The sequence below is a fragment of the Gymnogyps californianus genome, chromosome 8 (assembly GCF_018139145.2).
Source record: "Gymnogyps californianus isolate 813 chromosome 8, ASM1813914v2, whole genome shotgun sequence".
NCBI lineage: Eukaryota > Metazoa > Chordata > Aves > Accipitriformes > Cathartidae > Gymnogyps > Gymnogyps californianus.
Genome location: NC_059478.1, coordinates 15212601 through 15227868, shown reverse-complemented (window position 1 = coordinate 15227868; position 15268 = coordinate 15212601). Strand labels below are relative to the sequence as shown.

Genomic DNA, 15268 nt, shown 5'->3' with positions numbered 1-15268 from the left:
TTGTCATGACAATTGATTTTTTTTTCATCGTGAACTAAGTATTTCCACAGCCATTTGTTGTTAACACCAGTGTTACCAACTAACTTTTCCTGCCTGGGAAGCTCCACCAAGTTGCTTCCTCCTCAAAATGATTCCTACTTCCTGACATACATCTGCAATACTTCAGATTTATTTGCAGTGAAATGAATCAGACAAATTACATCAGCATAAAATGAAAAGATTAACTGACAAAAAGTATAACACAAAATGACACGCTGTATTCACTCTTACAACAACAACTTCACAGGTATAATGCATCCTAGAAACGAAAATCTGTACAGAAATGCTCCTAATTACATTCCTGAGCCACCTTGAATTAAGAGGATTTAATTCACCATTGCTGAAGTTTTAAAGACAGTTTAGAGGTTTGTAAGGCCTTGATATCAAAAGAAGTATTTTCATTACTGATATACTTACTCTCATAACCAAACAATCTACACACCTTAGAGTCTTTGGCAGCTTTTATCTTCACAATATACAGAGGACTTTTAGACAGGGACATTTGATTTCACAGATGGAGAATGGAGGCAGAAGAACATACCTGGAGTCACGTGGGAACTTCCCTCTGAACTAGGAATTTAAGCAGGTTTATTCTCATCAAGCACCTTTTGCTATAAATTATACTTCCTACTACTCCTCAACAGCTGTCTAGCAAAGGCCTCTAGAAAAACATCCATGCTGCCTTCCACATATCATTATGTTTTGTTTAGACATACCCAGCCCAGTTTCAAACCAGCCAGCAGCAATAGAGAAACCTGGTAATACAGAGTTCAGTATGAACAAAGTCCGCTAAAAAGCATACAATACGCACCGTACAGTACTTGCACAGTGCTTTTGCTATGCCATAGATATCACCCAAGCTAACAAAAGCTTGCTTGACTACATATATGTGAAGTCATACCTTTGACCTGCCCCGTAAATCAAAGATTGCTAAACTGATCATGTAGACACATGTCATGCAGTAGCAGTAAGATATATTATTGAGAAGCTCAGTAGAATTCTTTCTTCTGGGCATCTCATTATTAAGCTTCACTTGATTCAGATAGATTCTGTCCACGCTGATGATTATTCTGCATGGGTTTTATCTTCAGTTAAAAAATCTGAATCACTTTAAAGACTTTTTGAATACCCTTAGACCAGTCTTTGTTTCTTTCTGCTGAGAGGACAATTGCAATTGTAGGCAGATTATTTACATTAGTGGCACGGGCCTTTCTGTCACCCTCCTAAATGGGACCTCTGTTTTGAAACATTCTTCACTTGGGTGTGGAATAGAGCTAGCGTATGTCTGCTAATCAGTTCGGATTTGAGCATTTTTTGATAAAAGGGAGAGTTCCATTCTTTGTATCAACAACAAAACAGTGAATAGCGAGTGGCCTGAACCACCTTGCAGACAAATAGCTGAACGCTCTGAGTACAGACAAAAAGTAGCATTTACATTATCTGTCCTATTCACCCTCTTTACGTGTTAGAAGTTAGTGAGCCAAGTGAGCATGTCCTTGGTCAGGGTACAATCTGAATGAAGAATTAGGAGTCCCATTTTCTCATTTAATCTTCAGCTAATAGCACTCGTTCTTGATGGAATTAGTTGCTAAACAACAAACTTAAAAATGCATAAACAACATCACATTAACTAAGGTCTATTCAATGGTTTGTAGTGTGATACATGAAGGCAGGCTAAGGCTACATGGGCTCTAGAACTGCTAAAGCATTTGACTTGCCTCAAAACATGTGAGGACTTGCTAAACTGCCTTTTCCTCTCAGTCCGGTATTCTCCAGGGTGGTATCCTCCTATCTGCTTTTCATTCTTAAGCCGTCTATTTTTCTTCTGGAGTGGCAGTGGTGCCAACCCCAGCAGATCAGCTGGTGGCTAGCAGCAGTCAGGTATACTCTGTAGAATTTCTTAATTTGGCTACTACTTTCGCAGAGAAACCTCCAATTTAGTATCTCGGCTTCTAACGTTCCTTCTTTCATCCACACCTCCATACTACTTATTTTCCCCTCTCAAATAATGAGCACTACTCAAGGAGAGGACAACTATCCAAAGGATTGATTTAATACAGTAGCTATGTCATATTTGATTTGTCTACAAAACACAGCAGCACTGCTGAAAGATAGTTTCTTACAATTAGTGTGTAGCTGCTAGACCCTTTCAAGACAAATACAAACTGTGATGTAACTTCATTAAAATGTCATTGATTTAGAAGTTTCTAAAGATTTAAACACACCAGAAAGATCCTGGCCTAACTTTTCAACTGCACGAAGTCAAAAGGACTTTGATTTCTTTGAACTATACAGATTACGTCTTTTAAGTTTCCTTTCAACAAATTCCAGCGTGCACGCTCACAACATCCTCTGAAAATGAACCATAAAAATCTATGTCTATATGCAAGTATGAATGCAAAAGAGATACTTAAGGTCTAGATGCAATTCCCATTACACGGATATGAGAATTTTTCCCTAACCCCACTGAGCACTGAATCAGTCCTCTTAATTACCATATGAAGTGGGTGTTGGTATGGGTGTGAGAGCATATATAAACTTAAATAATACTTTTCTTGATCTCCCAGATAACTATATGGGGTTTATTATCTTTGATTTATTTGGGGTTGTGTTTTCTCTTTCTTTCTCCCCACTCCCCTCCCCCTTTTTTTTTTAATACCTTTCCAGGATTTTTCCTCCTCTTCTTCCACCTGTGTGTCTAGGAGTGTTTAGAGTCCAGACTGAAATAAACCCATAGTAAAAGTTAATGATTCTTCAGTTCATTACGCTTCTGTGAGCTTTTAATGATTAATTTTCACATTATGATAACATTGCAATCGTCTCGTAAAAATACAACATTTCAATATACTAAACAAATAATATTCTGTAAGAAGTACCGAAATGTGGTGCATGGTCATTGCATTACTTTCTTTTGTAGCCCTCCAAGAATATTCATACCCCTTATAATAAAATTTTTAAATTTCAGCACTATAATCAGTACCTTTGAGCAGGGTCCTAAGGGCGTCTTGCAGAGCTCAGGTTCAAAGTGTTATCTGCTTTTAAATATTTTTTTTATTGGCTTTTACTTTCATCCTGGATGAATTTTTCTTCACATCTCAGTTCTGAGGTCTGTGATACCTTTGTGTTTCAAAAAAGAGGATATTCTCACTGACAGATAAAAGTCCACGTAGTATCCTATTATTGTAGCTCTACAAATCTGAGTTTAAATAGGGCAAGAGCCACAGTGCTAATTCAGACTTCTCAAACAGTCACACAGAAGGAGATAAACAATGCTTCTCTGCCAGCCTGCATTCAACTTTTCTGGTCTGCTTACTTTAAAGGGATGACAGGTTTCCATTATTAATGTTGACTTTGGCATAATATTGTGGATCCTAGGACATACTAAAGAATAAGTCAAAACATAAAACAATTTTTTCTATCAGGGTTATAGGCCTTCATTACTCTATTTGTAACTTTGGCTCAGATCATCTAGTTGTAACTCTGTTCTGACTGAGCTCAACAACTAGTGATAACAGTTGCCTTAAGTATACAGTCATCAATTTCTGACATGGATTCAAAAACAATGGAAGACATATTTCACTCAAATATGGAAGGTTTTAAAATTTGCTTTTGTTTTTTCCTTTAAGTTAAAAGAAGTTCTTCCAAAAATCATCCCTAAAAGAAAAGGTAGGTGGACCAGGAGACTGAAGCTATATGGCACTCACCTACAGCATGAGAGATCCAGTTCAAGTCCCAGTTCAGAATTAAATCTGGACTTGATTCTAGATCTTCATGGAAAAGTGACTTCCTAACTACTAGGCTAATAAGGCAAATTTCTATCTAAAACCCAACAAATATGCACGTGTGCAGAAAGGAACAATCTTGACTAGAAAGAGGAAAAAAAAAAAAGGATACAGGACACCTGCTTAAGTCACCATCTTAGTCACCAGAGTAAAGAATTTGACTGAGATACTTTACCTTAGAGGTGTGCTTTAACTGGGCACAGCTTTCTCCCTCTCTCACATACATAGAGATTAGATATTTTATTCTGGACCTTTCTGTCTAGAAGTATTTCAAACATCTTAGTGCTAAGAAAATAAAAACTCTAATTAGGAAAAAGATGCCTTAAATATTGTACTCAGCTTAGCATGCAAGAAATCATACAACAAAAAGGGGAGGGAAAGGTAGCCGTGACCCCTTTTAAATAATGTACAAACCTACAGCAGAAGTCAATAGCCCAAAAGAAATTTTGACTGTTGAGCTTCAATCTCCCTTTTACATAACGATAAAGGTTTTTTAAGATAGTGAGCCCTTTAGCCAAGTCTTAACTGGCAAGATACTTCTAGTTTGCACTGCTAAAATCTGACAGAGATAAGTCAATTGCTAAATATCCTCCTGTCTTAGACAATATCCAAAGCTAGTATATTTGATATTCATAAGAGGTAGGCTTGTAGTCTTTGTAAAACAAAGCTCTCACTGACTAGACCTGGGTGCAATCAAGGCTCCTCCTCTTATAAACAGACCCTTAAAAATTGTTTCTTAGTGTTGGAAATCTCACCTAATTGCAATCTTAGAAAGTGATTGCTATTAGCACCTAATGCGACATGTATCACACCTATGTGAACTACCCAGTTTTCTCTCGCAAATTCATTAGCGATACTTGTGAGGATATTACTTGAGCAAGCACTGCAAACATTAACCTTCCCAGCTGCTTGACCTAGGTGCGTTGAACCAGTGTGTCTTACACAACTGCTGTTCTGCTGAAAAAGGAATGCTCTCCAGAAACAAGATTTCAGCACTGTTCCCAGAGAATTAAGTACACAAAATGCTGATGAGTGACAAAGAAGGACACATGTATGTCTGTAAAAGCATTAGTACAGAGCCCCAAAGAGGAGCCCTTAAAACTTGCTAGTATTTTTAAGTCTGTAGCTACACAAGCTCTGGTCTAGTCTATCAGGAACGCTACAATAACACCCACCCCCCATCAGCAATATCTTGCATTTTTAATCAAGATTTTTTTCCCCCTGAAGAATCAAGCTTCAGGCTGTCAGTCAAGCGCTGTTACACCTGTTTTACCAAAGTAAAGAATTTTGAAATCCCAGAACCCACGTTCACACATGCAAAACCATGGAGAACTGTCTTGGCATCTTGGAGCTGAACACACACACCATCTCCCCCCTCACACCTCAGAAAGCCCCTTCGTCATCCTGGGTGTTCATAAATTCTTCATTCTCAATCCCAGACAGACTGGAAAACAACAAAACTTCAGACTTTAGTCTCTTGAGCATCCTCCCACTATGCAGGTTGCTCAGTTTTCAAGATCTACAGTTATGAAGTTATCACTTGATAAAAGTAGCCTGCAAAACACTTCACTATTATGATTTCTAGCTGTATTAATTTTCATATTAGAAAATCAGTTAAGAGCTGTTTTATCTACAAAAAGTACTTGCAAATGCCATTATTATTTTATCAAAAAAGTGATACCTGTTCTCAGAAATATGAATGCAATTTGATTTCCATTGATAGAAGTGGTTCTTCTGGAATTGTAGCTTCTAGATATAGATTGACTAGAACTTTCCTCCACGGAGGATCCTCCTGAATACAGTTTGGCTACATATAATAAAATACAGCGTATGAGGTGATGTACTCTAGCCCTTTAAGTACTACCAGGTACAAGAACATTCTTCTGACTTTCTTACAACAAAAGAATTTGCTTCTTTTCATCATGTGTACAAGTACACATACAAAATTCAGACACAAAGTCATAACCCTGGCGTCTGTATACTGGATTCCTACATCTTAATTACAACGGAGTAATCACATTTTGTGAGACAATGTAGGAGAGAAAATTTGCTTAGAGATGAGCAAATGCTGTGGGGGCCTATATTCCTTATCTATTCCCTCCTGAAAAATAAGTTAATTTCAGCCACTGTTTTCAAAGTAGGCTCAGAAGGAATCTATGGCAGGTACATTTAAAAAAAAAAAAGAGAATACTATTTCACAGTATTTCCTGATGCATGTGAAATTATAAGCTGATCTCATATTAGAGCAAAATTTGTCAGGGTAAGTAGAACCAGCCCTACTAATGTCCATATTCACAATGTATTGAATCTGCAATGTTGTTCGCTGCCTGGTATTAAATCAAAGGGAATTGTGATTGCAGACTGGAAAAGGAAATTGAGGATCTGGAAAGAGAGGAAATGGAAGTCTCAGCTAAGGAAGAAGCAATTTTAAAGAAACTTAAGACTGTTGAGAAAACAACAGAAGACATAATAAAGGTTAGTGCCAAATTACTCCAGAAGAAGAATTCATTACTCGTTCATCATCATAAACAGGGAAAGGGGAACTAGCTGCATCCTGTGAGTGGTCATGAGCTTTTGTCTAAGGCGACAGTAGTTCAAATACAAGTGAGGTCAAGATGTTGTACTGTTCAAGTGCCCAAATGTCTCCATTTGCTTGTTTATGGGGGTGGGGGAGCAATTCCTATCATTACTCATCTATAGCACATCTCAAAAAAATAGCACTGCCACTGACACCAACCAGCAACTTTGCATCTCAGCCAGAGACAAACATAACAGGTCCAGAGCGGGTACAGAGGCTGACATATTCATACTCCTTCAGGTGATGTGCCCAGCTAAACTGCATCATGCTTTCCCCCAAGTCCCTGAGAGAGGTTATAGTGAAACATGACTTAATATTATCAGTCATTAGTCTTTGTCAAAAGGTTATTTTGATATTTGAAAAGCATCTTAAACCTGCTCAAAAAATAGCGATGAAACTAAACTTCAGTTCTCCAGTTGTTCTTAGACACACACACACTGTCTCTCAAAAGATACACAGGGGCATAAGAACAACTGGAAAGCCAAAGTAGAGCCTTTGAAAATCTTTGAAGCCAACCAGCTTGGGCCACAGCATGAGGCTGTGTCACTGATTAACACTTTGTAATGTCCTGTCCTTCCTTGTGTGACCTGGAATCATATTGGCAGAAAAGACCAGAAAAATTTCACTTTCTCCCTTGCCATGCTCCAACTGAGCAGGTTCCACTTTTAGCCCCTTCTCCGTATGAAGCTGTGCACATGAAAAGTTAACACTATCAAGTAAAGCAAAGCACTGTCTAGTTAACGTCTTAAAAGTGACTAATAACATTTATTGTTAATGCTTCTCTTTCCTAGTCTGTGAAGACTGAAAAAGCAGGAGTTGAAAAAGGTATGTTTAGTCAAAAAAATATTTTTAAAAAGATTCTTGTAGAAGTCAGTGAAAACATACTAAATGTTTTGTGGATCTTCTTTATTCAGAGGCAGCAGACTACATATACACCAGCATACCTGACCTTCCCAAGTATTTCAGGCCTTCCACACTGAAAAGTACAGTACATGCTGCCACTGATGATGAAGAAAAGAGAAAAGGTACTGCTTATTAGTAACTCCAAAGGGTGTCAATATGTGCAAAGACTTCCTATAAATTGAATCTAATACACTTTAAGGGAAAGATAAACATTACAGATATGGGACAATGTTGTTCTCATTTAAGCTGTGTTATGTTATCAGTGAGGTCATCAAAACTGAGAGGTGGGACACTGGTGTAAGGTATGTGCCATTGAGAATAAGCATCAAGTGTTTTCAGCATTGACACTTCTTTCCAGCACTTCGTTCCTCCACCTGGCATAACTTTAAGTAGTTCCTCCCCTCCTATCACACATTTCACATTTTCTATCCGCACTTAAACCTGCTGGGCAGCCAGCAGTAGTCTGGTTATTTCCCAACTACTACAAAGCCTCCTAACCCTTCTGAGTGCCCAAGACTCTTTAGTCTTGTAGTGTGTTGAGCCCTTTCAACTGCTATTGCCCAGCACAGCACCAGGGGCCAAGGCTAAATCTGGCTTTCTCAGTCAATCACGTAATGAAAACTGGTTCCTCAACAGCTTATTTTTCCTCACAGAATTAGATCCAAACAAAAATATTTTTTTTCCCACTTCAAGTTTTGACAGGATGGAAGGGGGCATTCAAAATGAGAATCTAATGTATTGGTTATGTCCATGATAATTTCACATATTTCATAATTCATTCTGACAGTCATTCTCTATCACTGTCAGAACTCTTTGTAATATTTCTTACAGCTGCTGCATTATCAGTTGAAGCACTTGTTTCTTTCAACAGCATTGTTTGCCATGGAAATTAAAGTTGAAAAAGACATGAAGACAGGAGAAAACACAGTGTTATCAACAATACCTCTTCCCTCAAAGGAGTTTAAAGAGACGGGAATTAAAGTCTATGACGATGGCAGGAAGTCAGTCTATGCAGTGTCCTCAAATGGCAGCACAACACAAAATGGGATGGATGAACTTGCTCCTGTTGAGGTGGAGGACCTACTACGGCAGGCAACTGAAAAAAATTCCCAGTCTCCCACAGAGTATCATGAGCCTGTGTTTGCAAACAAATTTTGCAGGCCAGTTACTCCTCAGAAAGACAAATTAGTCCCTGGACCAAAAGTGGAAGACATTCACAGACGAGAGATTAATGGATTTAGCAATCATCAGACAGAGTTCTCCTCCAAGACAGAGCCCTTTATGCAGCAACATAAAGAGAATGGGCTTGATCTTCCAAAGGTAACACAGCCAAAGTCTCCCTCTCCAGTACTTTCCCATTCAGAGAAGAAAGTGCACACTAATCCTGAGAACAAGAAAATATATAATGAAGAAATAAAAGCTGCACATGAGGAATTAAAACCTTACCAGAATACAAGAGAAAGACATAATAGGACAAGGTTTTTAAGTCCCTGCCATCTTAATGAAACATCCCCTGCACCTCAAGATGAGGAAGATGTTCAATACAGCATTGTCCAAGCTGTACCTTGTTACGTGGATGATTCTGAACCAGTAACAATGATTTTCATGGGTTATCAGCGCATTGATGATGACGATGCAGAAGCAGACCAAAAGTTGTCACGATACGATGGGGTTATTCGTGCAGAATTAGTTATCATTGATGATGACGACGACGACGACAGCAAATCTGAGAAACCAGCATATCATCCCATAGGCCACTATAGTCAGGTTTATCAGCCACCGAGCAGGAAAATCACAGAAGCCCCACAGACGAATCCTGTGAGCAGTCTGGGCGCGAGCCTGAACAAGGTACCCCACAAAAATTCCATCTCCCTGCAAGAACAAGAGGAACGCTTAAGCTCACCAACACACCGTGCTCATCTTCACAGCCAGGTATCTGGAGACGGTACTGAAGATCCCTCACTAACAGGTAACAGAAAAGGAAAATCATGTCACTGCTGTTCACTCATGTAGCAAACTGATACTACTCTTATCTGCTAGCAACTGTTTCACTTTACTATTTGGATTGTTTCATGGACTAATATGCAATTACTAATCATTTCTTTGCTCTTGTTTGTTAACAAATGCCAATCTGCATTTTGGTACTGTTGAATTATTTCATCTTTAGCAATGCACTAGTTACCATATCGAAATCTGGAAAATAACTATCTCAGAAAAGCCATTTCTGTAACCTCCAAAGATTAAAAGTGTCTCTTTCAAGCGACAATTAAAAGTTCCATTAACGCTACCTCAATTAGCAGAATTAGTTTTCATTTCTACCAGGTAACTAACAGCATTGCTTCTTAATACTGTCTCCTCACTGGAATGTTTTTGTGCCTATCTGCATTCTAACTACTTCCTAGATAATCCAAATTGTTCCTTAAATCAGAAAGACTGTTTAATAACCGGCTTTACTTTGCATTTTTCTGGAATCAGCATTGCCAACCTTGCCTTAACAGTGTCTATGCAAGTTTTAACATTTTTTTGTTAACTTGAGTTAGATATTTTTATAGCTTCTGAAAGACAATGAAACAGTTTTCATCACTACATGTGGTTAGTCCATATAGTCCATAGTGTTATTTTTTAACACTCTTTATAGTCTATTAATACTCAAGGTGTCTATTTCTTACTATAAAGTTTTATAATAAGAAGTTGACAGAACAATAGCAAGATCTTCTGGAAACACAGAAAGCTCTTCTTTATGATTATGTCGCACTAATGCATACAATTAAACTGCATTTAAGTATATTTACAAAGCAGCAGATTTCAGACAGTAGTCACTTTCTACTTCAAGGAAAGAACACTCTGCTTGTATTATAGGAAGATCAGGGGTCCTGATCCTGCATTCTCTCCTTTCCCCTCTTCCAGACTATATTCTGAATAATTTTGCAATTTGGCAGCAAAACTGTAAGTTTGGGCCCTGCCTAAAGCTGCATTGGCAGCCCAGCATTTCTTTACAATACAGGTGAAGCCATGAGAGAGGGTGGTCATTGGATCACATAAGGAGTTTCAAGTACTTTTGCATCAGTATGCACTGATTGGGAAGAGCTACTCAGTAAGTAATGCTCTCAGTTTATAGGAGTATCAACCTCATGCAGTCATGCACACAGCAGCCTGAAATATCCCAGCAGTGCTGCTCAGCCTTTCTGATCAATGAGGCCACTGCACTTTCCTGTCACTGGAGAGGACCTTTGCTTCGCTCAAGCACCAATCCTGCCATGTGTGCATTTCCCTGTGTCCTCCAGGACCAAAGGCTGCTGCCAGCAACTCTTATGCCAGCAACTGAAAGCAGGAGTAGCTGGTACAGGCAAGATAAACCACTCCAGCAACTGCTCCAGCCCCTTATATTTTGGGATAGTCCCTTAATTCCCCCATCACGTATGTATAGGCATATAATGGAGAAGCGACACTCACCCACCCACCAGCTGGTTGCTCCTGAAACAATTCATTCATCCTACAGCCCGCTGCGTGGGTGCTCCTGAACAGATCCCGGGAAAGAGGTTTCCGAGCAGTAACTATGAGCTGGCAGCACCATGCGGGTGGGCCATATACAGGCCATGAGACGTTAGCTGAGCACCTCTATCTGTAACAATCTTTGCTTATCTTTGTCTCCTGAAAGAAGTGTCTGAAACGTCTTCATTTTTCCCTGCCACTCATAGACACTCTCTGAACAATCTGGGTTCTCTCTCTTTTGAGGATAGTGGAAAACAAACACTGACCTTTCAGGGAAGGGGGATAAGTGTAAATCTAGCAGAGACATCTGAGAATCTGTTCTGTTAATCTGCATTTGGTCTTACCCATTTACTTACAAGTATTCTACCAAGGAGAAAATAGCCAATTGGGAAAAAACTGGTCCCAATTAAATTAAAAGCAGTTTGGCAACTGCCTCAAAAATACATGCTAACAGTCAGCACTGCCTCCAAGTGAGTGTCTTAAGTGCCCAGTAGAATTTGGAACTAAGCCATATTCCTCTTTACCCCTCCACCTATTTATTGCCACTCCCTAGGACATTTTGATCAGTGGAAAAAGTCAGGAAGTGACTCAAATTTTCCCAAGCAGTCCTGTAATCCTACTGTGACTTCTAAAAAGGAAACAAAAGCAGGAAAGCCTCTTAAATCTAGAACAATGTATTATACAGAGCTGTTTCTTAGGGAAATAAATTGTTTTCAAAGCAGCCACTCATGCCCAGCCTAGCAGGTTCACCCTAAACACCACCAGTGAAAAGCGGGGAGTCAAAATTATTTTTGGTACCTCATCATTCATTACTAAAACAACAAACCATACAACGGAAAAAATAATCCTCTCTGAAAGTTTTAGGAGGCAATTGCAGCATTTGAACTTTAAACAGGCGCTGAGGACTCTGAAAGAGAATGGAAAGCAAGGAAGCACAGCACAGACCAGGGAGACTCTCCCTTATGTAACAACATTGCTTTAGGAAAGAAATGAACCTTTAGAGCAAGTTACTAAAAAAGTTAGTGATGGCCAAGGACAACTAGGAGGCAGAGGAATTGTTCCATGTGCCAATCTATATAGAGAAACTTCAGATTAAATTAGGAGCTTTCAACATACCCCCAAACTGACAGAAACGTAGGACATACCTCTTTCCATATGGGAGCAATTTTCCTTTCCCCATGAGCTTGGTGGAGGACCAATATCGAGGACCAATATCTCAAAGTACGTGCCCTCAGAAAAAACCATACAGAGAGAAGGACGACAATGCTATAATTAGGACACCAGTGTTTTGCATTATTAGAGCTTATTTTCTTTTTTAAATTTCAGTCAAATGAATTAGAGTGCAAATGTTTTGAAGATTCAATACTCATTAGGGAAATTAAAAGTCCTTGGGGGGGAACAAAGGCTAGACATAGTGGAATGAATAAGGAAAGGAAAAACTGAAGCTGAATAGGCAGTAAAACCTACTGACAGTGTGGAACAGGCTCTCATGGGACATGAAGGTCCAATGCTTTTGGCAGGTAGCTAGTCTAGATGAGCTAATTTTTTTCCTTACCACTGGAAGCTGTGCAACCTTCAAAAACACAATGGAGACTTAGCTCCATTTGCATTGAAGAAAGTAACATACAAAAAAACTTTTTAATAGAGAAAGATTCATGCATGCCATCTGTTTCTGTAATGCATAGAGCAAGACAAAAATGGACTATTGGCTATAAGTGAAGCATCATACTGATTGTTCTCTCAAACCACAACCAGGACTTGAATCCTTCAGAACTCCTTGGTCTGCAAACAGCACACAGGGTCTTTGTAAGAGCTAAGCTTAACATCAGTGGCCCTATAATATAAAGTTACACTCAGATGCTTCTATGATTTGTAACAACTTCAGCATTCAAAACATTACTCGAGTTGGACATTTGCTGACATGCATAAATCAAGTAAACAGCTGCTTTGACCCCCTGTCTCTCAGTACAGAGACATATACAGGATGAAGGAATGAGACATGCTATTTTGGGTGACTCTTCAAACTAACAGGTCAGAGGGCTGGAGAATATTCCCACTGCATTCTCAGATCAACTACGTGGTAGGGGGAGGCTCTTACATATCAAACAACAGCATTATATTGCTGTTCTAAAAATAACTTAACATTTAATCATCTGCCCTGCACTGTCACTTTCAAACTAACCCACATTATACCCAGTTACAGACAACAGACATACTGATGTTTATACAGATACTAAGTTACTCTGTCAGACTTAAATCAGGAATATGACTAACTCCCACTCTGACTCACTACACCAGAAGAGAGGAAAGTTTTCTGTGAACATCAACACACACACAAAAAAAAAGGCTTCCAAACAGTTACAGCTCCCACTGAGGAGTTTAAACAGAGTTTCTTTAATTATTCATGCATCCTTTTAATCTGCCAGCATCTAGTCAAGGACAATACCATCTGTTTGCAACACGTTAGTGAACGTAACAGAAACAAAAGTTAGAAGAGAGCTGTGCTAATTTTCAAATAGTGATAATAGAGTAATTTCTTAATATACTCACTTTATTGCAAAATTACCAGAACTAATGCTTTCTGCTGATTTCTTTCTGTAACACTAAAACAATGCTTATTCTGCTGGATTGACCACCGGAGGTACGTGTATTCTTCATTTTTCTAAATAAGCAGATTTAGCATCAGAAATAGAAAGTTAGTCTTAAAATGCAGTGGCTTTGTTTGTTTTCTTTTTTCAGCTCTAAGGATGAGAATGGCAAAGCTGGGGAAAAAGGTGATTTAACAGCTGTAATGACACAGAAGTAAAATTTACTACTCAAAGCAGAATAAAGCTAAGAAGAGTTTCTTCAACACACCTTTTTTGGATCATAATGCTTGCTTTGCTCCTCTGTTTTATGCATCTGGGTTATTTTGCCTTCTACATAATCCAATGGACTTTAACAGACTTTTAGATTTGACCAACTGCCACATACACACAAATCACCTCCTGGATTTTGCTGAAAGTAGTGGAAAGTTACCTAAGACCATAAATGCAGTGTATATCCAAGTATGAAGACATGTGCATACCTGTTCCCACAATCAGGAATATGTTGTTGCTATACGCACAGAGCAGATAAGCACCCATCTCCACGGAACTTCACAGGACATTGTTTCACTTCAAAGTATGCCAATCTACCTGATTTTGATTGAAAATGCTGTCCCAGCATTTTTCTGGTAAAAGCATTTGTTAATAAAAAAACTAAACATGAGAGAGAGGAGCAGGAAGAAATGTAAATATAAAAGCTGGTTTCCAAGCATACCACCTTGGCCAAAATTTAAAGCATTCCTTTTTAAGTGACAGCAAAACAAACCAAAAATAGTAAAGTCAGGATTTAAATATTTAGTCACGTTCTAGAGCTCCACAGTCCACCCATCCTTCTATTTTACATATGACAGTGTAGCCATCCTCAGACCCTGCTCCCTTCCCCATGCCACATACATGCTGCCCATGCACAACCTCACAGATCGATCCTGTGCATAACACTATTAACAGCCTGACCTCCCAAGCATGATTTCACCTCCTAGCTTGCTCAGAGAGCCCTGCTTTTCCAGGAAACTAGTTGCCAGACAGGCAGTGCCTGTCCATCAAAAGAAAAAAAAAAAAACATCAAAAAAACCTGCTTAGTTTACAGGTTTCAGTTGGCTGGGGAGCTAAAATTAGTGCAAGCCTCCCATCAGAAATACTGAGTTGCCAATGGCTTGTCCTGCAGCTGCAACAGAAGGTCTGTTATAGGTGCAGCTACTGTTGGGGACAGCTCTCCAGCAAGGTCCAATGCTCCCACCAAGGAACAGGTTAATTCTTTCCACATGAGGGAGGAGCTAAGGGCCCTTAAAGCAGCCATAAGGTACAATTACACCTAGAAAAATCACATGCAAGTCAGATTTTTCCCGTACATAGTTCTTGGGGAGAAAAAGTGCCTCATAGCACTACATCCTTATATTCAAATCAGTATGATAGCTTTATTTTGCTAGGTCTTGGCCTGGTTTGAATCACTAAACAGATAATGTTATTCTAGTATAGCTGACTCAAATTATGCACCAGCAAAAGACAACCATAAATTTTTTTGCTGGTCTTCCTCGTTTCAAAGCAGGAAACTGAAGCTACTACCTCATACTGAGGCACAATGGTAGTAATCAGCTGACTTGTAGCCTCTAAACACTTGGTGGCTCCGGGTCTGAAGTGGGTAATAATCTCAAATTTTAGGACTTGTCAGAGATGATTACCTGGAGAGTGGAATAGTAGATAAACAAATAAATTCAACTATATTACATTTTCTCTATGTCTATCCTGGGTTTTTTTGGTTAGTTTTTTTATAATGTTTTTTTTTCCTTATGTTTCTTCTGTTATTTTTTGGTTCTGAGGGCAGAGGGAGTTACCCTCAACTCTTTTTTTTTTTTTTTTTTCCCCACATCTCCTCAAAAGGTTCTTAACAG

General features: G+C 38.9%; 1 protein-coding gene across 1 annotated transcript in view; it reads left to right on the top strand.

Moving 5' to 3' along the window:
* PALMD (palmdelphin) overlaps positions 1 to 15205 on the top strand; it is a 29614-nt gene extending 14409 nt beyond the window's left edge. Inside the window, exons 4-8 of the mRNA XM_050901327.1 lie at positions 6182 to 6296; positions 7191 to 7224; positions 7314 to 7424; positions 8174 to 9271; positions 13534 to 15205. Of these exons, the coding sequence (XP_050757284.1) occupies positions 6182 to 6296; positions 7191 to 7224; positions 7314 to 7424; positions 8174 to 9271; positions 13534 to 13577 (1402 nt within the window). The 3' untranslated portion in view covers positions 13578 to 15205. The remainder of the gene's footprint in view (positions 1 to 6181; positions 6297 to 7190; positions 7225 to 7313; positions 7425 to 8173; positions 9272 to 13533) is intronic.
* Positions 15206 to 15268: the final 63 nt, after the last annotated feature.